This window comes from Neopsephotus bourkii, unplaced genomic scaffold (genome assembly GCF_033783945.1).
Source record: "Neopsephotus bourkii isolate Nb327-2 ecotype Australia unplaced genomic scaffold, CSIRO-AGI_Nbou_v1 NB_768, whole genome shotgun sequence".
Classification (NCBI taxonomy): domain Eukaryota; kingdom Metazoa; phylum Chordata; class Aves; order Psittaciformes; family Psittacidae; genus Neopsephotus; species Neopsephotus bourkii.
Genome location: NW_026901264.1, coordinates 1,886,145 through 1,914,001, shown reverse-complemented (window position 1 = coordinate 1,914,001; position 27,857 = coordinate 1,886,145). Strand labels below are relative to the sequence as shown.

At 39.2% G+C, this 27,857-nt stretch overlaps 1 protein-coding gene across 4 annotated transcripts in view; it reads right to left on the bottom strand.

Annotated features, from left to right (window-relative positions):
• The window catches only part of PRMT3 (protein arginine methyltransferase 3), a 68,252-nt gene extending 41,248 nt beyond the window's left edge, over window positions 1–27,004 (bottom strand). For 3 of the 4 annotated variants that reach the window (XM_061355046.1, XM_061355048.1, XM_061355047.1), the window contains exons 1-10: window positions 26,937–27,004; window positions 26,704–26,833; window positions 25,915–25,997; window positions 24,923–24,972; window positions 22,901–23,003; window positions 20,901–21,054; window positions 17,530–17,671; window positions 14,426–14,491; window positions 9,456–9,577; window positions 5,590–5,689 (exon numbers count right to left, since the gene is read on the bottom strand). In XM_061355046.1, coding sequence (XP_061211030.1) covers window positions 5,590–5,689; window positions 9,456–9,577; window positions 14,426–14,491; window positions 17,530–17,671; window positions 20,901–21,054; window positions 22,901–23,003; window positions 24,923–24,972; window positions 25,915–25,997; window positions 26,704–26,833; window positions 26,937–26,958 — 972 coding nt within the window. In that variant the 5' untranslated portion in view covers window positions 26,959–27,004. Of the gene's footprint in view, window positions 1–5,589; window positions 5,690–9,455; window positions 9,578–14,425; window positions 14,492–17,529; window positions 17,672–20,900; window positions 21,055–22,900; window positions 23,004–24,922; window positions 24,973–25,914; window positions 25,998–26,703; window positions 26,834–26,936 lie in introns of those variants that run through there. The other variant, XM_061355049.1, reaches the window with a different exon arrangement.
• Between the last annotated feature and the right edge of the window lie 853 nt (window positions 27,005–27,857).

Sequence of the window (27,857 nt, the reverse complement as noted above, 5' to 3'; positions counted from 1 at the left end):
CGCACATTTAAATGAGAAGCGGCACCTACATGTAAACTTCTGCGTGCTGTGGTGCAGCACCACTTCCCTCATGACAAGCCAGCCTTCCTGCTGATCTCTCATGTATGATTTAATTAAAAAAGAAAAAAATGGAAATAATTCATTACCAACAGAGCAAGCCCACACATTTCAAAACCACAGCTTGACTTTATTGTTATGCACACCCTGTTGTGTTCTTAACTATGAGTGAGAACACCAAATGGGAACACCTGAAGAACAGAAAAGTGATATCCATTACTGGTGTTGGGAAAAAAATAATTCATGCAAGGAAACAATTCCTTCATAAAACCCATTCTGAAGTAAAGAAAATAAAGCATTCAGCTACGTCATATGCTTTTTACAGAGCTTTGTTAAAAACACAAAAAAGCAAAGCCCCATTTTTACACATAGAATTGTAAATTATTGCTGTGTTACAGAACACTTATTAATGCACCTCCAAATACTAACAGAAACAATAGAGAATATTAGGACTACAGAAAGATTAATAAGTGTTCAAAGAAAGCCAGCACTGTGTATCTGTCATAGAAACAGGGAAAAGGAGGAAGAAAAGATTGTTGCAGTGTTTCAGACATGCTCACTTCCTAGTCCTTTTCTCTAGATCCCGAATAACTTGCATTCACAGCCCATCCTGGTATCACTTCAGAATTATCTAACAAAAAAAAAAAAAAAAAAAAAGGAAGGAAAAAGAAATAAATTAGCTGCCTGAGCAATGATACCCTTCAGAGACAAGAGTACTGGATTCTAACATTGGTTTATTTTAACTTGGAGTCCACCTCTTTTCCTTTTGTAAAACTTCACTGAATATTCAGTATCATACAGCACTGCATGAAACAGCAATTTATGAGTATGCACAGTACTCAAAAAACGTATTTGAGACAATTATCTCAGACAATTGCTTCTCAAAGTAATCCTCCTTAGAAGCAAGAAATGGAGATAATTTTCAAGTGAATTAACCTCTAGCTTTACAGTTGTAACTAGAGAAAGGAAGGGAAAGCATACAGAGAAAAAAACCTGCAACACAGATGCAGCTGGGTAAGCACATTCCAGAAAAGCATTACATCCACTTGTTTTTTTTCTGCAGTCACCCTTTCAAGCAGTCCACAAAGTTTACAATTACATTACCAAAATCCATGTGCAATAACACAGCCACCTTGGCATGTTTATAGCAGATGTTTTGCTGCCCAGTATTCAATTTAATCAAAAACTAGCTTCAGGACTTGCACAGCAGTTCTCATTTCAAACTTACATGATGTATGTAAAATTACTCTAAATACAGTAAGCCATTATTGTTTCTTAAAATTTACTGTTTCTAAGTAGAATGTGTAAATGTGATTCTAACTGAGAGCAAGTCTATGGTGTATACATCTTCTCAGGACTTTCCCACCACCTGTAAAAACAGCAGCACACCTGAGTCAAAATATTAAACCCCTTATGAAACCTCAGAATTTGCAAACTGTTTTCAGGTCAAGTCACTTGACAAGGGATTTCATCCCTTACACCAAGGTGCAAAGAAATCACTGATTTGAGTTCAGAAATGATTCACAGCTAAGATTGCCATGAGGCAGTGGACGCAAATAACTGTACCTTTGCTTAGAAACATCATTCATGTTAAGTCTGCAGTCTAAGAAAATAAGATATTTGCTTGTAAATGCTCTACAAGCAGACAAGCAGAAAAACATTCAGGCTGGTACCTGTAACCACTAACAATAATTTGAAGTTCCACAAACTAAGGCTTTCAAAAGTTTCACACAGAGCTAAAGGCAACCCAAGCAGGATGGTGCATCAGAAGCTTACAGCCCTGCTGTAGAGTATCAAATGACCTTGGAGAGGGAAACCTCTACAAGACAAGGCCAGAAGTGAGATCTTACATAAAATTCACCCATTCTTGCATTCAAACAACCTTTCTCAAAGAATTGGAAGACATTCTACTTATAGAATCAGTTTGGTTAGAACGGCCTATTACTTGGCCATTCTTATGTTCTTTCTGAAGTCAATGTGATTCACTGGGTGAAGCTGCCCTTTGGTCCACCTGCTCTACTGTGTGCTGCTGGTTCACAGCACACAAGAAGCTCTTGTGCCAGGCTGTGCACTTCACCAATATTTTACTGTAGGGAGTGCACAGATGTCTTTGGGGAGAAAAAGTCTAAACAGGTGGCTTTACCTGGGTCTTCAGTAGTCCAACAGGCCCTCAAACTTCAGCAATCTACCTTTTGGATATCAAAAGAACAGCTCATCACACCTTCCACTGTCTTTCTCAATAGCTTAAACCACAACATTCTCATACTGGTTTTACCCATACACAATCACACAGATATCCTGCTTATCGTCTCATTTTAACAGTGTCAAACACACATACTTCAGTTGTTTCAAACAATGCATTTAGGTCTTTATATTAAAAGATCACTGCTAGTTTCTTTCATAGGCTTTAATAAAGTCACTTGAAGGAAGAGCTGCTCATCACTCAGTCACTAAACCTGGAACATGACAAATCCATATCCAGATGAATTTAAAATGGAAATATATTATTTTGGAAGGTGACAAGTACACATACAAAATATAATTTGACTCCATGTATACAAACAAACTCATACTGCCCTATCTGCCGTGTAATATTTAAGATGCTTCTCCCATTTGCACATTTAGAAGGAACAAATTAAAAAAAGTGAAAGAAGCAGGCACAACAAAGCACTCTGTGCAAGTCACAGATCACACTATTAAGAGAATGGGTCAGAAACCATTACACTGGAGAGGCTCTTAATGCAATGCTGTACCTTTCACAACACTCTGTTCTATGTGCCGTCTTCCTCAAAAGGCCTGTTCTAGAAACATTTGTGGGGGATGCAGTATGTGTCCTCTCTGTTGATTCACACTTGCTTTTAATTTTCTGATGTTCCAGGCACAGCCCTAAAGGACAAAAAAAAAAAGCAGCAGCCTATAGTGCACTGGTCTTAAATGTTGCTCTGCACCAAGCAAAACAAAGCTGTGGCTCCACAAAAGGGTTTGATGTTTACTAATCGAAATGCAGTTTGTTTTCTGAACTGCAACTTTTCATATTTTTGTTAGAAAGAAAGAACACTGTTCCCATTAGAATTTTCCTACTAATCCATGTAGATTCTTTAAATAAAGAGCTAAAATCTGACATACTCTTTTTTGTTCTCATGCTTCACATTTGCAACATTTTCAAGCACTTAGATTCAGATATTAACAAAACATTCCAACCTGGTCTGTATCATGTAGGGAAGGGAAAGAAAAAAGCAAATTCACACAAGAAAGACAGACAAAGAGGAATCTTCATTTGCATCTAGGCAATATAATGTTCTGTCTGGACAGTGCTGGAACAGTGTGTACACTGTCTGGCTATCAATCTTACTTCCACAGCATTGTTCGTTCTCTTTATCTCTGTATTGCAGCAACCTATAAAAGTGCTAACAGTCCTAAATATTTAGAATAACTAGTTAAGTGAAATGCACGTCTGTATAATTATGACATTACAAGGTAAATTAGCACACAAATGGCAAACATGGAATACTCAATACTTCATTTCTAAAAAGAGCTGCTTCTGAAATCCTTTACTTCACCTCAGAGGCACCGACTTAAAACACGACATAAGCTCTTCAGCACCCAAGCTGCTTTTAAAAGCAAATCTTGGGCTGCAGAATGAGAAATAACATTTTTGGAAACGTTATTCTTGGTGCACAACTGATTAGAAGTTGCCCTGAAAGAACTACAATTACATTTCTAGTGAAGTCACTATCCTGTCAGAAATCACCAACTATAACAAACTATTTTTAAACCCACAGTTCAAGCCAACGGCTTAAGCCTTCCTTGAAACTAGTGACCTCAACACTAAATGAAGCACATGTTTCAAATAAGGTTTCATTACAGTAGTGGACGAAAAACTTTTGCAGCTTTCCACCTCACTGAAATACGTAATATTAAAAACCCAGAGAAAAAAAAAAAACCCAACCAATTCATTTCCACCTTTACCTGGAAGCTAGTTAAGATAGATATGGATCCTGGAACTAGACGATCTTTAAGGTCCCTTCCAACCCAAACCATTCTATTATTCTGTGATCCACAGTGACATGTGACCACTCTCCAAAAGGCTGCTGTATATAGTAGAAGAGACACAGTTTGTAAAACAACTACAAAAAACCAAGTGATTTAGAATGTAAGTTTCCATCACTGATCTTCAACTTGAAGGACAAAAGAATTCTTCATTAAGTCCAAACAGTGGGAACCAGCATGAAAAAAAAAAACACGTTTTGAAGTGTTTTTTGAAGGTCTGCAACATGAGGAGACTATCAGGAGGAATATCAGAAGTCCTCAAAAAACATCACAAGGGGTGTATCCTACTATATTTTTGATAGGAAACAGGCTTGATCAGTCACTACAAACTTCAGCCTGGCACTGGGTCTTGTCACACAGATTTCTTCCTTAGAATGAATGGCAGGTAGCAAGCACAACTGTCTTAACAGTCACAGAATCATAGAATCAACTAGGTTGGAAAAGACCTTTTATGATCATCAAGTCCAACCTTTACCCCAGCACAGCCAAGTCCACCATTAAACCATGCCACAATTTGTGAACACCTCCAGGGACGGTGACTCCACCACTACACTGGGCAGCCAGTTCCAATGCCTAAACACTCTCTCGGTGAAGAAATTGTTCCCAATATCCAGTCTAAACCTCCCCGGTGCAGCTTGAGATAGTTTCTTCTTGTTGTATCACTTGTTACTTGGAAGAAGAGCCCAGCCACCTCCTGGCTCCATCATCTTTTCACGTAGTTGTACAGAGCGATAAGGTCCTCCCTGAGCCTTCTCTTCTCCAGACTAACCTCCCCCAGTTCCCTCAGCCATTCAGAATATGAAAGAAAACTAACAGGCAAATAGCTGAAATCCAATGGATTCCAGGAAATGGCCCATTTACACACTACATTTCCTGTTGGCCACCTCTTCATTATGTGCTTTTAAAATCAGTTACTCCATTCTAATACTAAAAAACCCTGCATTGAATAGCAATGCTGTTTTCAAGCTCTAGATTTGCACATTTTGCAGTGCGTATGCTCCTCACCTCCTTATTCCATTATCCACAGTCACGATAGTCTTTAGCTGTCTTTTGCAGACTAAAGGTATTTTACTCATCAGAATGATCAAGCTAGATGACTACCACAATATTTCTCCATTACTTTCACCTGAGCAGCTACAATAGTATTACTGAGGCATACAGTACTGTGTAGACAGGCATACTAACTACTAAACAGAAACTTACTGCTGTACCCAAAAGAGCTCAACTGTACTTAGAGACCCTTGAGTTGGAAGAGCATGAACAAAAGAGATCAAGAATTGTACCCCAGTACCACATAATCCATACCATTACCCCTTCTCACATGCTGTCAAGGACACTGTTGCAAGCATGATATATTTCTGGTTAAAAAAATCTCATCACTTAAAGAATCATTTTTACATGAAGAAAAAAAAATTAAAATAAATAAATTACAAGTTTTCCTGAAAATAATTATGCCCTGAAAGGAATATTCATGCACCTTACCATCCATTCAGATATTATCACATCCACTTTTTCCAATGGCAGATCTACTTCTTCGACTCTTCCTTTGACTAACGTAATGATATTTTCAAGCTTATTTAATCTGCAAGTCACAACATCAACAAATTAGTTTCCATTTCGAAGTCATCCTGTCAAGAGCGAGAGAATGATGTCTATATTTTGCTTTTTTCCCTCCAATAACTTTTTAAAATCTTCTCAGTTACATTTCAGAGGGAATGATTCCAAGTAGCCAAAAAACTGCAGATTTAGTGCCAGGCAGAGGTGTCAGACAGTAGACCTCCATACCTCCAACATGCTGCATGTGGAAATGTGTAAGCTTCAGAAATCAAGAAAATAGAGAAAAAGGCAACTTAAAATTACACTTCTGTTCAGAGTCCCGTGTTCCCAGTTCTCCATCTTTGACCCTTGTAGTCTATAGTAATTAGAGACTACTTATCACACTAGGACAGCAATGGAAATTAACTTCCTTGCAAAGCTGTTTTGCACAACTTTTTTTTTTATTTAAAACTAGCTGCAAATTCCCTCTAGATCAGTATTACAGCTATTCCACAACAAAGGCATCCTTCCCACTGTGATTGTGGCCAAAATCACCTGCAATGTTTAGTAACTGCAGTCATCAGGTATAACACCTCATTTGCAAGTAAGGGTACCACCATCCTGTGTAAAGAAGGAAGGTACTGTGATATGACTACACCTTTTTAAACAAAAACTGCATGACAGTGAAATTACTAAATATGTAAATGCTTGAAATATAGTATTTTTTTCTTGGCAAACCATATTAGTCTGTCTTGCACATATGTGTCTTGCACATACACAACATCACAATAGCTGTTCTTAGTGACGGCAGTAATGTATTTCCACCCAATAAATTTATTTTTCTATGGCAGTTCTTATCTCTGCCCCTTCCCTCCCTATCCTGATATCTTACTCTCACATTCTGTCTGGCTTTCAACAGAATGTTGAATGTGCAGACTGGTAATCACATTAAAAATTCAATCTAGAAGACAATGGGAAAACAACCAAAATGAAGGGAGGCAAAGGAAAGGGTCAAAGGGCTACTTGAACATGTGGGCTGTTGGAAAGATCAATTAACCCCTCTACATGAGACAGTTTTCTGATAGAAGAGTAGCACTTTATCACTAATATCATATTTAATGCAGTAAACAGAAGTAAACCCTGAAGTTCTAAGTGAGAAATAAAATGCTAAAGAGCTATCCCCCACAACCATATTTCAAGGACAAAAAGAGATTCCAGGATAACTTCCTAGAAGACCAAACAACAAGGACATAATTTAAAACAAAAGAGGAAACAAATTCATTACATACTTGTTTTCAATTGTAAGGTATTAAAAATCCCCAAACAAACCTATGTAATTTACACACTGCAGGAAAAACTGATCAGATGCTATTTAGGAAGTATAATTCAACTTTCAATTCTAGCGTAACAGTGATGAATGACAAAAATCAACTCATTCAGTGTGCTGGAAATTTTATGGGCAGCCATTCACAGTAAGGAAAAGGCAAGTATTTAGCTACAGGTAAGTTTATTGTGTAACTTTGGGAAATAATCATGTCACTCAGGCACTTACTCCACTTTATTTATACACATGGGCTGCTCAGTTTCTAGTCATGAACATGCTAGGAATGATTCTGAATTCTGGAAGGCACGAAAGCTCTTTTGGGCACATGCTGGAATCACTGCTGAAGCATACCTCAATAGAGAGTTTTACGCTACACAGCTGTTTAGTATTCCAATAAATATTTGTTACTCTATTACAGGTTTGTCAGCTTTATTCCTTTGGAAAAGGAGATTTAACAAAACAAATATAAATAATTTTGATATGAACAGAAGACTTTAATGTGAATTGAATCTTTTAAAGCAGAAGGCATCTATCAAGGTGTACCTTACACCAATGGTTCACTGTGTACTTCACATGGCAATTCATCACTCTTAATAGTTTAAGAGTTTGGATTTGTTGCTTTTCTTAAAGGCCTGCGTTTCTCCTCACCAAATGTAATACATGTTGGCTGATACTTCTATCCTCCTCTACGTAATAACACATACAGGACTTTCTGTGCACTTGTTTGAAGGAATGAACAATCCTAAGTGTCATCTAGTACATTAGAAATAAAACACTATTTCACATTTGTGACTGTTCTAGAGATGTCACGGATTCCTGAGAAAAGTTCTCTTTAGAGAACAAGTTATTGTGCAAAAAGCATTTGAGTCTAAGTTGCAGCTAATACTTAACATGGTACTTTTCTTAAACAGGCATTTATTTAATAGTACAAGTTTACAGCATCCAAGCATGTGGTGTTGCATCTCTACTGTGAATTGGTATCTAACCCAAAAATTCTACCAAGACGTTATTTCTGTACAACATCAGCTTGGATAAAAACTGTCACTTCCAAATTCTTCAGTATTTACCTGGACTTTCTTTTCTACAGTTGCTCTTACAAAAAAGAACCACAACAAAAAGCTGTACATGCCTCAGATATCAACAGTACACATTTACATTTACCTTTCTCCTAACTCATGCTAGGAAATACTTTCTAAGTTTTCAGGTGCCATTGCTTCATTTTTACATATACTCACAGTCACCCTTAACATCCTCTATAGGATGATTAGTGAAATGCAGAGTGCATCCCAACCATCAGATGGGAAGAAAGCTGCCTAGACCATAAGGATTACAAGAAGTGAGCAAAGGAGTCCAAAGTCTAACTGGTAGCCAAGTACCAGAGGTGTCCCTCAGGGTTCAGTGCTGTTTCTGATACCAACTAACACTCTTACCAGTGACCTAACAGGACAGAACACACCCTCAGCAAGTCTGTGGATAATGCTGAATTAGCAGAGAGCACCTGATATGCTAGAGGGTAGGGCTGCTATTTAGAGGGACCTCAGACTGTAGATAAGGGAATGACAGGAACCTCAGAGATCCAAAGGCAAAGGTGCAGACCTGCACCTCAGTGGGAATAACCCTGTGAAACAGTACAGATGGGTTCCTGCTGATCAGAAATCAGCTGTGCTAACTGTTCCTGCTCTGATAAGGGGCCTGGTAAATAAATTGAACGTAAGTCAGCAGTGGACCCTTATAGTAAGAGGAGTCTACTGTCAGATATGCAAAAGGGCAGAAGCATGTCAGGGAAAGTGAGCTTTCACCTCACCTCATTTTGATACTTGCAAAACTGCACCTGGAAGCACAGTGGCCAGCTGTGGGCTTCCAACTACAAGAAAGACATTGACATATCAAAGCAAGTCCAGTGAAGGACATCAAGATGATGGGATGCTGGAGCACATGATACACAGGGAGAAGCTGAGAGAACTAGCTTTGTTCAGCCTGAAGAATGGATGGTTAAGGGATGGCATTATGATGCCTGCCTCTGTTTAGAAGGGTGAAGAGAAGACAGAGCCAACCTCTTTTATCACAGGGGCTGGATGAGAGGTAACACAGACTGAAAAAAACAGAAGTTATGATTAGTTTAAAACAAAGAGTGAGGCTAGTCAAATGAGACACTTCCCACAGAAGTTTAGACAGAAGAGGCAGCTATCTTCTGAAGCTGAATCTGGGCCACCTATGAGACTCACTCTGACACAGGACAGACCAGACACACTCCCCACACTTCCACAGGGCTCCTTTCCACCCTATACTACTCCAAGACAGTTCACATGGCACTCAACATCTTTGATGGAAACAAACTTTTCTGAGTGACTCTGCAGGCTACGTGCATGTGCATGTGTGCATGCTCTTAAAATGGGTTTGTATTTGGTTGGGTTTTTTTTTTGTTTTGTTTGGTTTTAATAACTTTCTACAGCATTATTTACCATCCTTTTCTTGGAACTTTTCCTACCTAATGATGTCCATAGCCTGATAGATGATTTCAGATTGGTCAACTCCAATAACTTTCTTTGCACCTGCTTTGGCAGCAAACATGGAGAGTATTCCAGTTCCACAGCCAACATCCAAGACCACCTGAAGCAAATAAACAGAGGTAAAAATAAACATCTTATTTCATGTCTTCCTACATCAGTGAGATACCATACACTTAACAGAAGGAACACAAGGTAGCATCAACTCTTATTACATTCAAATGAAAAGATCTTTAAAGGTCCCTTCCAACCCGAACCATTCCATGATTCTATGATTCAGAGATATCCAAATGAAACTGCAGTTCTAACTCCACACCCTCCACTACCTTTTACAGATGGACAGTCCTAGTCTAGCAGACTAGTTCCAGTCGCAGATTCAGTCACACGGGAAACTAGCACAAGCAATTATTTGGGTAGTAACTGAAAAGTTACATGACAGGAAAAAAAGGAAATTATAACCTGAGCACTTTTAATCAGTGAATCACTAACAATCATCAACTTTCTTACTGCTGGGCTTCTACTTAATATAGTTACACACTACTAGTGTGTTAAAAAATTCTAAGCACTAAACCCCAAAACGTTCTGAAATATGAAAATCAGTTTCCTGAATACAATGTAGTCACTCATACTATGCATAGCATTTAAGCATTAACAGAATCAGAACTGGGAAGACAGACTTTTCCTATACAAGAGACCTAAACTGGAATATTGTGTCCAGTTCTGGGCCCCTCAGTTTAAGAAGGACAGGGACCTGCTGGAGAGAGTCCAGCGCAGGGCAACTAAGATGATTAAGGGAGTGGAGCATCTCCCTTATGAGGAAAGACTGAGGGAGCTGTGTCTCTATAGTTTGGAGGAGATTGAGGGGTGACCTTATTAGTGTATATAAATATATAAAGGGGGAGTGTCACGAGGATGGAGCCAGGCTCTTCTCAGTGGCAAACAATGAAAGGACAAGGGGAAACGGGTACAAATTGGAACACAAGAGGTTCCACTTAAACTTGAGAAGAAACTTCTTCTCAGTGAGGGTGACAGAACACTGGAACAGGCTGCCCAGGGAGGTTGTGGAGTCTCCTTCTTTGGAGACATTCAAAACCCGCCTGGACACGTTCCTGTGTAACCTTATCTAGGTGTTCCTGCTCCGGCAGGGGGATTGGACTAGATGATCTTTTGAGGTCCCTTCCAATCTCTAACATACTGTGATACTGTGATACTGTAAACAAGAGAGTAAGCAAAACTTACTAGAAGACTTCTAAGATTAAAACATTGAGTCAGAATTACTAGTCATAAAAATAGTTCATTGGAAACAAAAACTTATTTCACTGCCTCTCCTTAGCACAGCACCCAGTAAAAGGTGCCCTCACAGCTTACCTTTTTTTTCCAAAGAACTCATCAAATCATTCCCACTCTTGATAATAACCCCATTTTACAAAATATATAAATGCAGTAATACACCCTTCTGACAAACTTTCTATGAGCTATTGAGCGTTTGCTTGTTTTGGCACAACAAAAACATGCATATGCACTTTTAAATTCCACCTGACAAATAATATCGAAGGCTCTACACACAAGGTCTGCTTACCTTCCCTTGTGTACAAGTCTCTATGCTCTGATGCTGGATACAGAACAATGATTCTAAAGCCAACATGAATAAAAATAGCTGTTTATCCTTGGCAGCACAGTATAAGTAAGCTTCTGCAGTGGTGTCCTGGGAAGCAATGACCTAAGAGTTGACCATCACTTGCCTTGACAGAGCAACTTACAATTTGGAATCAGACTAAAAAAGCATTAAGATTTTTTTTATAGCCCCTTGTGTAGGGGCTGGCCATGAAAGTTGCGGACAGATTTCCACTTTGCAGCCACATTCCAATAGGAGTCAATTTTACAACTCATTCACAAGTTACATATGCATATGTAATGGCTACAGAAATCCTTAGGCTGAAGTCTCCTGTAGCCAGGAATAGAAGGTAAAAATTAATGTTTCAGCAGCTGCTGAAATCTCACACCCTTTAGCATCATCTATTCTAACACTTTACCCATGGCAGTTAAAAAAAATGCTGAGCCACGAAAGATGGAAACCAGAGCCAAATATAAACCTAGGTTAAAGAATGATCTTGATGTACAGTTGCATGAAGAGAGCAATCACCACAAATTGGAAAAAAACCAAAACAGACACCACTTTGGACAGCTGCCCTGGTCACTTAAAAACCCAGATAGAACTCATCTGGCCTTAGGCAGGGGACAGGAGTGGAGAAAAAGGCACAGGAGAGAAAATACACAACCTGGAACACATCTGAGGCACGGAAAGACAAGCAGAATGATCACCAATTAGCCTGAGGACAAGGGTCTATGGCTAATGGATTCTTGCAGTGATCACATATGGCCTCCCACCAGAGATCTGGAGCAGCCTGGACTGGCCATTTGACTGTACTGTAGCTCACTACAGCACTACACCCTTTCCTGCAGTCTAACCAAAGCTTATATTCTACTTTTAGTTAAAGAAAAAAAATTATTTCAAATTCAGAAAAAAGGAGGTTGGGTATTTTCACCAATTAAATTAATTCCAGCTACGAACTTTTAGTAGGAACAATGTATAAAAACTGGCTCCTTCCCCATCAATAGGGCATTGTTGCCTGCCTAGACTTCTATATCAAAAAATAAGCACAGCAGTAGTGCTTTTCTAACCAATTCTTTTTTCCAGTAAAAAATAGTCTTGCTTTAAAATGGATCACATTTCCTTTTATTGAGTAAGGCCATCTCAACCACTCCTGCTAGGCAGGTAACCTGAATTGTCCTATTCTCATCTCAAGTACATTTGAAAGGTAGAAAATAAAGACAGCAAGCAAGATTTATTCAAGGTTTGGTAATCATTTTTGAAAACTGAGAGAACAAACTGGCTGGTTCTGAATAAAGTATGCATAATAAGCAGCCCTAGATATTCTGTTATCATGTGTCACCATGCAATTACACCTCTTTGGGATACTGCAGATTTGTTTCCAAAGCTAGTATGACCAACGGAGCGCTTTGAACAAGCTCTTCCCAACCCACCAGACAAGTGTCCTTTCAGAAAGACAAAAAACATTGTTTTCTAGGGAGGAATACCACATGGAACTTCTAGGAATTACAGTATCAGACTTTTCCCCATTTTTTTTTTCTTTTTAATTGACATCAAATGTTAAGGGAAGAGAGACAATTTCCTCAAGTTGGAAGCTTCACTCATTAATACAGTTCTGAGAACATTGTACAATACATAAATTAAGCAAACCACCTTAACAGTTCCTTCAGAAGTCTGTAACAACTCTCACTTCAAAGGCAGATCTCTGAAAAAATATCCCATATATTCTCCATTATAACATATCAAGTTGGAGCAACTCCAGAGGAGGCCATGAGGATGATAAGGGGCTGGTGCACCTCTTAGACAGGCTGAGAAAGTTGGAGCTGCTCAGCCTGCAGAAGAGAAGCTGTGTAGAGACCACGTAACAGCCTTCCAGTATCTGAAGCAGGTCTACACGGATGCTGTAGAGGGACTCTTCATCAGGGACTGTAGCGATAGGACAAGTGTTAAAGGGTTTAAAATTGAACAGGTGAAGTTCAGGTTAGATTAAGGAAGTTCTTCCTTGTGAGGGTGGTGAAGCGCTGGCACAGGTTGCCCAGAGAAGTGTTAAATGCTCCATCCTGGAACTAGATGATCTTAAGAAATTAAGTGGGTCACTGGTCACGTACATGGAAGCTGTTGGGAACTCTAAGCAATTGCGAATCTTTTTTTTTTTTTATTCAGCCTCAACACACTAATACATTATGAATTTGAGGTGGTGTTGATCAAAATAAGTGTAAAAGCGCCAAGTTCAGAAATCAGTTTCCATGGGTTTCCACACGTTCCATGTAACTTGAGATCAGCCTCACTGTAAAAGCCTGCGTTTACCAATTTTAGGGGCATCTGAAACTGAATTTCTCCCACAAAAAATTTCTTTCTTTTATTGATCTTTCTGCTGTGTTGGATGCGCTTCCAACCTGTGCTGTCACCTTCATCTTTTAAGTAGCTGACAGCATAACGTTTTTCCACCACTTTTGGTTGTTCTGTCATTATAACCAAAGAGAAATGTTTAGTAGAAAAAGGCTTGTGACATGGATTGAAGCAAAAAAGGAAGAAAACTATTTTCCTTATAATTTTTCTGCTGGAACTGCCGACAGAAATCTGAGGTAAGACAAAGAGCATGCACTATCTACCTATCCCATACAAAGAGTATGCACTATCTACCCTGAAATATCTCCCTTCTAGGACAAAACCGTATCTAGCACTATTCACAGATAATTCCTGAGGATTATCAGATGGGTGCACTCTTATTACTTCCACAACTACTCTGAAGCCTTATGACTTACTAATAAAGTCTCAATCAACACCAAAATAAAAATCAAAAATGACTGTCTTCCATAAACCTAGACATCCTGGTTTCACATTAAGAAATATCCATATGCAGTTTAAGAATGCTAAACATCAAGTAGAGGAAAGCTAATCCAGAAGAGAAGGTTGCTCGCTGTAACTCAAATCACAACAAACTCAAGTTCTAATTACACAGTGCTTCTAAAATGTTTGTACTATATCAGGCGCAAATTTGTGCTTTACTACTAGTAAAGAGGCCCTCTAAGGTAGATCCCACTTAATATACTGGACAGGAAAGGCTCAGCTTAACCCCACCAACATAATTAATGAACACCTCGACATGGCACACAGAGCAATGACAACAGTGATCAGCACTTCTGTTATCAGCACTTTGCACCCTCCAGCAGCTGAATAGCACTCTGCCACCTCATAAAGCCAGAGGACATTAAATTAAATCTTGTCAACGCAATATTTCATTCCCAAAGCTAAGAAGTAGCCAAACTGAGGGATTTCTACCACTTAAAAAATAATAAGGAGCAGAAATTATTGTATTCGCAGAGCTATTCCACCTACCTTGTCCTTGAAGATATGTGGGTTCTGGTAGATGAAGTCACGATAACTTTCTGTACGCACTTTATCCTATAATTTAAAGAATAAAAAAGGGTTCACTTTTTCTACCTAGGCACAGCATGTTGTTCAAAAATGCTGAAAATCTTGCTTTCCAACTTGGCCTAAAGCTGTTTTGTGGCTACTCTACTTACAAGGGCTCTGCAATCACACTTGCCATACAATGTTTTTCCAGAGTTTATTTTCCTTGCAAATAAGCCATCTGAGCCTCTGGGGGGAAAATAAGAAATTGATTTACAGTTTCCCAAGCTGGTGTGTTTGATTTTGTTTCAAAGTTACTAATACCTCACCACTTTCCAGGAAGAGCAGTAATAAGAGTGGCAATACTGCATCAACTTTACGTAACCACCTTCTATACAATGGTAAAAACTGGAGTTGTGAGCTCATAATGATTTGTTTCATTTTATTTTTGACAATCCTACAACACACAGATTCCTTAAGAAGTTCTGGATCAGATTAACCTTTTTTATTTCTGAACAAACTGTAAATTAGCAAACCTTATGCCAGCTGGTAATTGAAACTGTACATTCTATGAAAGCCCAGTACAATAAATAAATAAATTTAACTGTAATGCAAGCCAAGAAACTGGAATGTTTTCAAGCATAGAACTAAACATTTACAGTACCTTCGTATATGAAAGCTAGCAGCATAGCTCAATGCAAGGTAATCTATTAAAACATTGATCTAATATGCATCAGCAGGTACACAAATTGACAGCCAACTATAGGGTTTGAAATTGTTCAACAGTTCAACTGTTACAGCTAAGAAAAATTTTAAGCTATTTTCACCTAGTAGAGACACATCTATAAATAATACTGAAGTGTAAAATCTATCTGCTTATACTTAATATTTTTTCTACTATAGCAGGTAAGAATTTTTACAAGCAATACAGAAACTAAAGGAATTTCCTCCAGTAAGAAAGAACAAAGTCTATTTCAGTAGAAAAACAAGATCCAAAACAGAGACTAAGAACAAAGGAAATGTTCATGAAAAATCTGGAGACGAACCAAATTATTCTAAGGCTTGAAAAGCCTAAAATCCAGTCTTATGTTTGGGAGGAATATCCTACATACATACATAGGCTAAAGAAACACTTAGGGATTATTTTAGAAACAGTACTTGAAAATTATACATAATTAACATCAATAAAAAATTGTGATCCTTGAAACTAGTTTCCTATGACAATATATTTGGAGCAACTATTTTTAGCTGTTCACCTCTACTGCAGTATGTAACAGGATTTACTGAAGCAACCAAAAAAAATCTAGGGAAAATAAAATAAAATCACAACATTCAGCATCAATTCAGAATACAGCCAGCTGGAAAGCTTTCAGCCTTACAACCTGCCCACTCCCACTGCCTCAGCACTGCCCCGACTTAATCAATACAATTCTAGATGCTGTTTCTACTCTATGCACTGCTGCTCCAGTAAGCCACTGTCATTCAGGTGTTTCTATTCCCCATTCTCTCACTCAGTGTAATGCCTTTTTTTTGGTTTGCTTCTAAAAACACATTAAGGAAAATCATTAAGATCATAGTCAAGAAATTACTGAACAAAAGAATACAGCAAGGGAAACACTAGCCATTTGGCCAGTGTAAAGTAACGCTACTCTTCCCCTTTCTCTGAAGTACTTCCAGAAAAAAACCCACTCAAATTGAAATTTCACGCTATCACTACCAGTGCTGGGGGGGGGGGGGGGGTGAAGAACTGAACAGTGTCAGAAACAGGCTTAAAATTCTTACAGCAAGATTCTTTAATAATTTCAATATAGCAAGCTTCTGTATTCATATAATGTCGACAAATAAATAAATCAAATTCCGTATATAGCCATAGGAAAAAATGCAATGCATCGATGATAAAAAGCAACTGTTTCCATATGTTTAGGAAAGCCAAAAGTCTTAAAAGCATTCAGAAAAACATTCCTGAAAACCACTAAAATACAATTTTGTCCCAATCTCCTTGTGCAGACATGCAGAATTATAAAATTTATTAGCAAATGGAAAGGCTGCCTCATCCTATAGCCTATAACATCTCAAATGACACCTTTATACCACTGCAAAACCAAGCTTCTGTAATTCTTGTTTATCTTTAAGACAAATTATATTTCTCTAGACTATACATTTGGGAATATATCAACTTTGGCAGAAATGTGTGAGCTTCAGTAAAACACTATCCCTCCCCTCCTCCCCCCCCCCCAAATTAACCTCATGCTGTTCTTAAAAGATGCATGTGTATTGCCAGTAAATTTTTTACAAAGCAGAAAACTTTATATGCTACTTGCATGAACAAAGTCACTTCACAACTCCCTATTTTATCTCTACATTAGGCAGGAATTTAATTATTTCTGCATTAAAATGATAAAACTGTTCATGATTTGCACAAATATGATACTTTTTCTGAAAGGAAGCATTAAGGGATTTTGATTTACAAGTCAAGTATAAGTTGTTGGGCTTTGTGTTTGGTTGTTTTGTTGGGTTTTTAAGTTAAAAGGGAATACACAGGCTTGACTTTGAAGAGTTTTAAGCATTAATTGTCTATATTTATCACATAAAAGGAGCATACAGTTTTTTCAGCTGTTCAGTGTCATGTTACCAATATACTGAAATGTGTACAAATACCTACAATTTCTGTTTATGTACCACAATAGGAAACCCCAATATTTGGGAAATGGTTTTTCCTAACAAATTTCAATTGTTAGGAGAATATAAACTACAGAAAAATATTCACTGACTGTACCATGTTTTATCCTTTATATTTTAAGCATCCTAGAAAAAGCTGCTTTTGGCAAGGTAAGGCTGTGCTATACATATTCTATCTTCAAGCATATCTGTAAATGATTTTATGTTCCTAATGTTTCATGTAAACAGAATTTACATAAAGGAAATAGAACTGAAAAATTTTCACAACCCAACTACTAGGAAAAATCTTATCATGAATAGCAAGGGTTAAAAATGCAGCTGCTCTGCAGTATATTTATGGGCACACAGCCCACTTCATCCCATCTTTCCTCTTTAGTCTTACTAAGATGCAGTTGAGATGACTTTCTAACCTTTAGCATCTCTTCGTGTATCCCATAATGCCCATATGAGCTGAAGTAAACGCCATCCTCATCCTCCTGAAGGTCTGCAATGGCACTGGATGACAAGCTGCTCCCAGCATCTGCATTCATCACAAAATCCTGCGCAAATCGCCTGCAATCAGTTTGAAATAGACCCTTGAGACATCATTTACGGGATCATGGCAAAGAGGCAAGGGTGAGAGGGGGGAGAAGGGGCTTCAACGAGGCAAAAGACCAGGCTTCGGAGGGGCTGTGACAACAATGGGCCCCTCTTTGAGCAGGCACAACCTCCCTCTGCCGACTCCTCTGGGCTGCTGCATGCGGATCTCTGTCCATCATCCCTCCTGCAGTGATGCTTTCTGCTTCCAACCAGCAAAAACCAGCAGTGAAACAGTCAGGCTTCATTTCTGGTTTTAAGGAGGAATTGTCTTGTACCACAGTGGTCAAAATGACATGTGGTTTAGGCTGTCTATGCAGATACGGACTCCATACTAAGAACACAAGAACTACAAACCATACAACACCATACAACTAGCAGAAGGTAGAACAAAGTGCTTTAAAACTGAAGCATTTGGGTGGAAACAAACCACAGCTTAAAATCCCATGTACTACTTCAATTTCATGCAGCTTATTTTTGCTCCTTCACAGCCTTGCATTCCTAACACACATGTTCTCTTCCCATTTCCCAAAGTTGTTTTGCTGACAAAATACACAAATCAAGAGGTATGACAGCTTTTCTGTTTTCACAATAAGCAAACAGCTCATATTAACCCACAATGAAGTGAGAAAAAGCAAACGTGCTCCAGCCAGACAGTATTCCTGCAAGGTATACAGTCCAACATCAACAGAACTTGCATGCCAGATGACTCCAAAGCAGCCAAAGCTCAGCTTTAGCAGGGGTCATATTTGCTTAAATAGGAACTTAATGTATAGAAGATGCAAGTAACATCTCATTACAGCACCATCCTTACAGAACAACAGGAAGACCAAACAAAACCACTGTTTCAGTCCTGACATGTCAAATACTTCTCTGCTTAACTAGTCTGGACAGGAAAAAGACAGTGGTAAGGAAATCCACACTAAAAGTTCGTCAATATCAGAAACCTCCTGGTTTTGCTGACATACAGGTAAGGTCTGGATCTTATTTTTAATATTGCTCTTTACCAATACAGCTTGCTTTTTCCTTACTTATAGATAACTATCACAATGATAAAAATGTAAACTTACAAAGAACAGATTCTATGACATACAATTAAGTATAATTATCCCTTTGTAAGATTTAAACCCAATTTTAAATTTCAAATTATTTAAAATGGATTCAGCCAATACTTTCTCCAGCCTATGCACACCACACAAGTACCAAACTCTGGAGACAGAGTTTTATTAAAAAAGAACAAAAACCAAAACCAAACAAAAAAAAGAGGATATATAAACCATGCTCTTAAATCTCTAAGTTACATCAAATGCTAAAGGTGACATGATTTATAGCACTGTTACCATTTGGAGGGGGAGAGTGGGGAGAAACAAGAGGTCACTAGGGCTTCACCTGCATGTCTCTGCTTTGTGCCCTTTTTAATTCTCAGCATTCTAGAAGTCTATTCAAAGCTCCTGGATCTAGATTTATTTTTCTTTAAACTCTAGAAGTTGAAGACAGACAACCAGCTTGCTTCATACCCGTATAAACCTATTTCCATGACTGTTGTGGTTTAAGCCATAGTACTGTTCTCAGACGAAAGCTGAAAACACAGCACTGCACCAGCTAGTAAGAAAAATAACTGTTAGAGCTGAACCCAGGACAGCGACAGAATATAAATACATGTTACTGTACATTAAGGTTCTGTAAACTATTCTTGCTCCACATCAGACTTCCAAGACATATTTTGCAGAGGTTTACCTCAAAGGAAACATTCTTTGATGGTCTCTTTCAGTGGAGTAACCTCCAGCATGAATCAGTATCACTACAAATCACAGCACATACAACTACTACAATCGAACAGGTTTATCTATCTAAAATTAAAATCTGTGCTGCTTCATCACATCTACATCCGGCTATTTTTACTGCCGGCCAATCCCTGCTGAACTGAAGAGCCTGTGTTGACAAAGAAAAATTAAAGGCTGCCTTTTACAAAGCAGATAATTTGATATACTAACCTCGAAAAGAAATCTATGTAAGCCTGATTGAAGTTCAGAGCTGAAGAGAAATTGCAACTGCTTACTTGAAAAAGTTTTTCTTTCTTTTAAATGAAAGAGGGAACAAGAGTACAAGACAACACACAGATGAAAACTTAGTTTTCCAAGGACAGCAACAAATTTCTTTCATTCTTATTGTTTATGATTAATTAATGCATAATGTACTCAGATATCAAAAAACTGCTGTCAGCTACAAAGCATTATTTACAAAAGTTAAACCCAGCAGAAGACAAAACTTCATTTTTTACAAGCATAATTGTTCACAGCTGATAGGATCTGAATACATGAATTTATTTTGGTAAATCTGGTTTCTAGTAACATCAAGCGTTTATTCTCAAAACATTCAAGGAACATTCAAGTGTCTTTTACAAAACAAGGGTTTTGCCACTTCTCCACAAAAGAGCATGAATTATTTATTATTCCAAGTCTCTTAAACACAATTTCAGTTCTACAGTGCTCAATCAGTGTGATCTTGAAATGACAAGTTTGTACATGACTTAATCCTATATGACCCTAAAAGAAGTTTATACTCCCATTTTATCCATGAGCATCACCAATCCATATTTTGAAGACCTCAAGATTTAGAAGTAGCATGTACAGCTATGGAGATCTCCCAACTCCTGACTGCAGTGCACAAAATTACTAACAGAATCCACACCTGATACTGAAAATACAAGTAGCTGAAAACTTGGTTTATTAATTTCACTAAGGTTTTCTCCAAATTGTAACTGGATTCTGTGACTAACAATCATTGTTTGAAGCCATTTCTGAAAATGTTGAGAGTCATGTATTTAATTTGTCAATACCTCCCTTTTCTCTGTGGTATACATCTTCAGTGTTTAAATTTGCATCTAAAATACTAATGGAAAAGAGAAAAACAGAGTGGTCTGAAGCAAAATACATGTTTCTGGGCCATGTGGTTATTTAGCTTTCCTAAGAATACTTTGCTCTTTCGATCTGTGCAGGTTTTGTGCAGTTTTAACTAATCGCCTACAAGATGTTTACTAATAATCCACAAGATAAGTCAAAAAATACTGTCCCAACAGAAGTCATGAGTTCTATTCTACAATTACATTCTATCACTGCTTTGAATTTCTATTGGTCTTCAAACGTAAGCATCTCACACAGAACACATCAAATTAAATCACAAAAACTTCAGTTCCAACACTTACCTCATTTTTTGAAGATCCTCTTGTGCTCCATCCAAGGCTGCTTCTGCAAGTCTTGCTCTGTGTTCTGCATGTTTTAATTGTTCAAGGAGCATTGTGTTATTGTTTAAGCCATTACAAGGCAATGCGTTTTCAGGTTCACAAAGATCTTCTATATCTGATGACATGAGGAGAAAAAAAAATCATCTACCAGTCGTGCTACTTCACAGCAGCTCATAAAGATACAATGTTTTCAGTGTTGCTATTTCTATATTTCGATGATTTGTAAAATTAGTCTGGTTTACAAGAGGCAACACTGAATTTGATAGGAATGAACCACACACCACAGTACTACCCAGTAAGAGCAAGTATGCTAGAAGCAACCTCTAAATTCACAAAGAATTCAGAATAAAATCCAGAATTCAAGCTTCTTCAAATACCAGTGTTTGATTACTGATAAAAGAGATATTAGGTTTAGACTGTAATTTAGTTAATTACAGTCCTATCCTCTATTTTTGCAGTTACATTATTCTGAGACGAAAAAGACTGTTAAGGGTAATAGCAAAAGGTAGGAAAGTATATCCATTTTAAATTTCTTAATAATTCATTATTAAATTTTAAGCAAATTCCTTGGTGTTTTATAAAGCTTATGAACACAAAGAACTCAAAAGAGCATAAGCAGAGTGAATCTGGATGAAACGCTGCTTTTTAGCTACCAAAACCCAGGCTCAGCATTAGGTCCCATTCATCTTCTGCTAAATTCAGCTGGTGATTTTAACAGATGTCAGTGCATAAGAAATGGTGCTAGTGTGGTTTTGGATGTAGTAAGAAATTACTGACAGCTTACTGGGCAAAAGACTTCTTAAAAACAAAACAAAACAAAACAACAAACCCACATATTCTGTGATTCTATATTAATTCCTTTCAGTAGTAAAAGACTATTTGTCCCGTGGGACTGAAACAAAGCACAGACACTTAAGATTTCTGAGGTTCATATCTCCCCATAATCCTTTAGCAACTGAAACAGCATCTCCAAAGTATGCAAGCTTGAGCAGGAGCTGATATAGTAGAACATGAAATCCCTAAATAACCAACCAGTGTCCTCTACCACATATTATCTCAGTGATCATGCAGCAAGGCTTGCTTAGAAGAGTGTAAAACTCATTCCAGATTGTAGAGAGAATAAAATAGCCTTAAGTACCTTATGGTTTAGGTAAAAGAAAGATGCACAATCAGACATGAGATAGGAAGAAGGTGAGAGAAATGTGGGCAGCTAAAGTAAGTTCAAAAGTCAAACTGAACTCTCTCAAGACCATCTGATGAACTGTCATGAGAGAAAAACTAAGGCTTCTTCTATTTTGCTAGAACCACTAAAGAAGCAGAACTCTTCTATGCAACTACGTATTTTTCACTGAGTTGGACCTGTGTAAGAGATTAAGATATTTTCAAAAGGAATCTCTCCTTACTTAGAGCATACATTTTTTAACAAACTACTTTAAAAACCTACATTTAGAAGTTTTGAGGTGAGATACTGGCACAGGTTGCCCAAAGAAGCTGTGGCTGCCCCATCCCTGGCAGTGCCCAAGGCCAGGTTGTACGGGGCTTGGAGCAACCTGCTCTAGTGCAAGGTGTCCCTGCCCATAGCAGGGAGTTGGGACTGGATGAGCTTTAAGGTCCCTTCCAACCCAAACCATTCTATGATTCTATAACAATCTTCCAATTAGGTTTGGATGGAGTGCTTCGCTACTTAATTATTACATACAGCATCTTCACTATGAACACCTTATCTAGAATAAGTGAATACAGGTAACAGGAGATGGCTATGGAAATCTCAATCACTAAAAGCCAACATATGATGTGGTAACATTTTTAGAGTGTGACTTAATGTCATGACTTCAGCTGGTATGTGGACTTTCTCATGGTTGTAAGTCAGTAACACTGACGACGCTTATATGACATGAACTCTGCCAACACCACGTTTACCCTACAAAGCAGTACAGTCATACCAAAACATATTTATTTACCAAACTGAAGGAGGAGATCATCGTCTAGCTCTGGTTTCAAATATTCCTCTCCTTCCCAGGGCAGTGGACTGCTGAGAGAACTCAAATATGGTCCTGTTGGTTTCTAGACAAAAATAGAAGAGAATGCAAGCTGTTTCTTTGAAAACACCTTAAATTTCATTCAATAAAATAAGGCAAAGATCTGTTCTTCCACACATTAAAATAAGCAAGGCATTATTAAGCAGCTTTGTAGCAAAGGCTGAGAAAGATACTACTTTCAAGCATGGCTAGTGGGAACAGTAAATAAATAGTTCTTGCTTCCATCCCGCCTCTGACAGCCAGTAGGACACTGCTGTGAGAGACTGAACTAAAATCAGACTCCACTGTTTGCTGTCTCAAAGATTGGTATGAGAGGCTGAGACGGGACTCCATTCTCCATTGTCGGTGAGATGGGTGGGAAGAGCCAAGATAAGACTCCACAGTCCATTATCTTAAGGACTGGTGTGAGGAATTGCTGTCCCATTATCTCAAGGATTGCTGACAGATGTGTGCAGTTGAAGAGCTGGCTGCAAGATCAGCAAAACTGGATGCACATGATCCACCAGGAATGTGCAGTACATCACATTAAGAATAGAGATACTCCCCCCAACACAAAATAAAAGGGGGAAAAGGTAACTGCTGATCTGATGACAACTATGGACCTAGGAAGAGATCCACCACCAAAGACAATGACTACGGACCCTTGGGATGCCACTGGATCCATGGTGCCAACTATCTTTCTGCACTCCGAATTCTTGCTTTATTTCTATCCTTTTCTTCTGACCTATCCTATCCCTATCTTTTTTATAATATTTTATAACAAACAAACAGATCAATTACAGTACTTAACCTCACTTGTGCCTTCATTTCACTCTGGGAATCACAAACGAAGTATTTCTGACACTGGGTTTTTCTCCAGTTGGACCCTGATAACTGCCACTACAACCACAATAACCAGAGAATAGTGTAAAACTACACCTATGAGCTAGTCCCAAAGCCCAGGAAACTACAGGGTCAAGGAGTTCAGTATGAGCAGTAAGGCACAACAGACTGACAGACATTGAAGGATACTTGCAGGATTAAACTGGTATCAGGAACCAAGTTCACTCAGGTGCTTGCCTGCATCAGACTTACAGTAGCCAGCTTACAGTAGGGTTAACCAATAAAGCCAAGATACTCATCATGCCAAGCGTTTTCACGCAAACAGCACTGTAGGGACAAGCATCAGAAATTGTGCATTCTCTCCTTCTTGCATCCAGCCAGTTAATACTTTGCCAGGAAAGGAGAGGTGACATTCTGGACTTCAGTTTTTCCATTTTTGTGCTTAAATCTCCACAGCTAGTGATGTCTTAAATAACTATTTGAGGATTTAAGGTTTGAAGATTCAAGTAAAAAAATGATTAATTAGGTAAGATGATTATTAAGTCTAAACCTAAACTTTCAGGGAACAACTAAGGAACATACTTCAAAGTGAGAGACTACACAAAATATACCCAGGCCTAACTTGAAACTGTAGGTTCTCATAGGCTTTCCTGTTTCTGGTATCATTTTAGCAGAGATCAATTTTAGGTTCTGTGATTTAAGGTGTTGACCTTACTAACAGAGCAGTAGGGGTCTGGACAGCTCATGTCCCCAGAAGGTACTCTTTTATACCAATACACAGAAGCACTGAGAAACTTCACTTATTAAGAAGCGAATCCATTACTGGGGCAAGACAGCAGAGTCAAAGGCTGAGATAAATTAACAAAACAACATGATACTCTATAGCCTGGGGTTTTTGCAAGTCTGAAGATCCTCTTCTGGAAACAACAAAACTCACATTAATTAAACATATTGTAAAATAACTTTAAATAAGCCAATTCATTTTGTTTAATTCCTGTGATTTCTTATTTCTAGAAATACTAAATTCTATACAGTTATTAAAAAAGGACAAACTGAAAGACAGGCATCTTAATTTCCCTTTCTCCAGACTTAAGTGACAGTAGTAGTATGTGGCACACCTACCTTTAATCTAACAAAGTTTATTAGTTTAATGTATCCATAAAAATCAAGTCCTGAAAAGAAAGAAAGGAGGGCATGAAGAAAAGAGAAACAGTTTGTTACAGAAAACCACACACATCTTACAATGATAGGAATACAATTACTTGATCAGTTGGACAGTTTCCCCTTGAGTTGTATGTCATTAACTAGTGCAATCTTCCTATCTGAAGTTTGCCATTTGTGTTTTTCTTCTCCTTAGGACTAAACGGAAACTGTCACCCTCGGGACAAATACATTTGCAACAAATTAAGAATGGAACGCACGAAAATGTGGACTATGAACAGGGACTTAATTCATTTGGCAGGCAACTACATTAGGACAAGCTCATTTATCCCCTACAAGACACCCTACTGATATTTTAGGATATTAAGCTCATTTGTTTGTGTTTTTAGCTTTCTCCTTAATAAGATGTAAAGTGATCCTACTCATCAGGAATACAGACCAATACTGACTTAAAACCTTGCTCAGAAATAACAGTAGTTTAAATAGTAATGCCCTGCACATACATCCTCCTATTTGCACCTTCCTCCTTCAGTCACTACGTTGGCCTAAATATATGACAGCTTCAATTCAAAGCCAACGTTAAACGTCATTTGTAAAGAATTAAACAGAGATTGGAGGATATACCTTCCTGTTATGACCTGAAAGAACATAAGCCAAGACTGCAAACAGCTTAAAAGACATCAGCAGTATCAAGTAGACAGTGGGGACTCAGTACAAGCCAGCAGAGATCAATCTTATTTTTGTTACTAGTTGAGAGCTTTACCAGAAGATAAAGCACACGGGAAACTGCCAACGTAAAGATTACACATAATACAAGATACATAATATCTTGATCAATCATGGAATCTCCAGCTACAACCAGGAAATCAGTTAGGAACAAACTAATCTTTGCAACTTATTTTAAGTGACACGGTGGTATATGGGAGGAAATGATGAGTCATGAAAAATCTTACCATGTTTCTGGATCACATCACAAACATTGAATTCATGCTCTGCTTTGCAGTGGGAAAACACACCTTCAGCAGAAGTAAACAACCTGTAAATAACAAGTTATTAAACATGCAGTATTAGCACACTGAGAAGTTGGAACACACTTAGAAACATTTGCTGTGCTCTGCTCTGACCTGCAATGTGTTCAGAACATACAATTTCTGCCTTTGAGAAACGATCAACAGGCACCTGCTTACAGAAAAGCTTTTACCTTGTTTGCAAAACATTTTACACCAAAAGGTAATAAATGCAAAACCTCTGTTTGACAAAACCACAAGCACTATTAACTTTCAAAACCTCCTTGCGTGCAGAGACAGCGTTTAACCCCAAATTTAAGAACTGCACACAGAGTTGACCGGTGAGGTTTGCTGCATCACAATAAAAGTTCACATCTATTTACTGACGATGGCAAAAGATGATAAAGAGAATTCAGAAGACAAGCTTTCATGCTGCTTCAGAGGGAGGAGACGGGGATACCCTTCGCATATCTCTCCCTCGTTTTGCTTGTATTTAACAGCCCTCTGACTCTAGAGAGGCCACAGAGAGCACCAGCAGGCTACAGCGCCCCGATATAAACACCGTATTATGCATGACCGTGACACGGCTGCCCCCGAGGGCCGGCTGTGGACACTCACCCTCCGCACTCCCTTCCTCAGGCGCTGCATGGGTACCACCACGCCTCAGGACCACCCCCCCTCGTCCCAGCGTAGGGATAACGAGCGCACACCGCGGCCCCGGAGTGGCTGCCAAACCTGTCGCAGAAAAGGCAGCGGGTCCGCAGGCCCTCAGTGGTGCCTTCCTCCTCCTGCTCTTCCTCCTCCCAGGCTTCCTCACCGTCGGACAGCTCAGGCATCTCCTCGTCGGCGGGCCGCACGGCGGTCCCTGTGGAGCCGACAGCAGCGGATAGTCACCGACCGGTGCGAAGCGGGTAGTAGGGGTGGGAAGGGAAACGGGAAGGGAAAGGAAGAGAATCCGCAGTACCCACCCGGTATCCACTGGGTCCCCATGGCCCCGCCACCGCCCCACGTGCGCCGCTTCCGGACAGCAGCCCCGCCCGCCTCCCGACGTCAGCGCGGGAGGGTAGGCTAAGGGATGCTAGCGCGCCCCCTGGCGGTGAAAGACATCACCAGCGCTGCCGGCCCCAACCGTTACGTTTCAAATGCCCTCAGTGAGGGGAGGGAGAGCCGGGGGCGACGCCATTTTGTGGGGCCGGGCTGCGGAGGAGGGCGGGAAGGTAGCTTCTGCGGCAGCGCTGACCTTGCGGAGGTGACAGCTGCTGTGGTAATGCCTGATAGCGAGGAAAGTCGCAGGACGGATAAAGGGTCACCCCTCGGCCAGCCTAAAATACAAGAGATTATTTCTGGCCGGAGGTGGAATCGTACCTTAAGCGGTTGAGAGGCAACTGGCAGATGGGTTTCTTATTTTCCCCAAGTAGTGGGGCTGTGATGGGGAAGTTAAAGAACACTTGACTACCAGCTTTTAAACAAGGTTCAGCAACAGGCTTTTGCAACTGAGGGAAATGCAGAAGTTAAAAAGTGGTTTAAAAAACTTACACAGCAAAACAAAGCTTAAGTGTCATCTGAAAAACCTGCTTTGTTTCCTCTCTTCATAGAATCCTAGACTGATTTTCAGTTGGAAGTGAGCTTAAAGCTCATTGTAGTTCCAACCCACTGCCATGGGCAGGGACCCCTTCCACTAGAGCAGGCTGTGCCAAGTCCCATCCAGCCTGGCCTTGAACACTGCCAGGTATGGGGCAGCCACAGCTTCTCTGGGCAACCTGTGCCAGCTTCCTCACAGGGAAGAACTTCTGCCTAAGAGCTCATCTCAGTCTCCCCTCTGTCAGGTTAAAGCCATTCCCCCTTGTCCTGTCCCTACAGGCCCTTGTCCAAAGCCCCTCTCCAGCTTT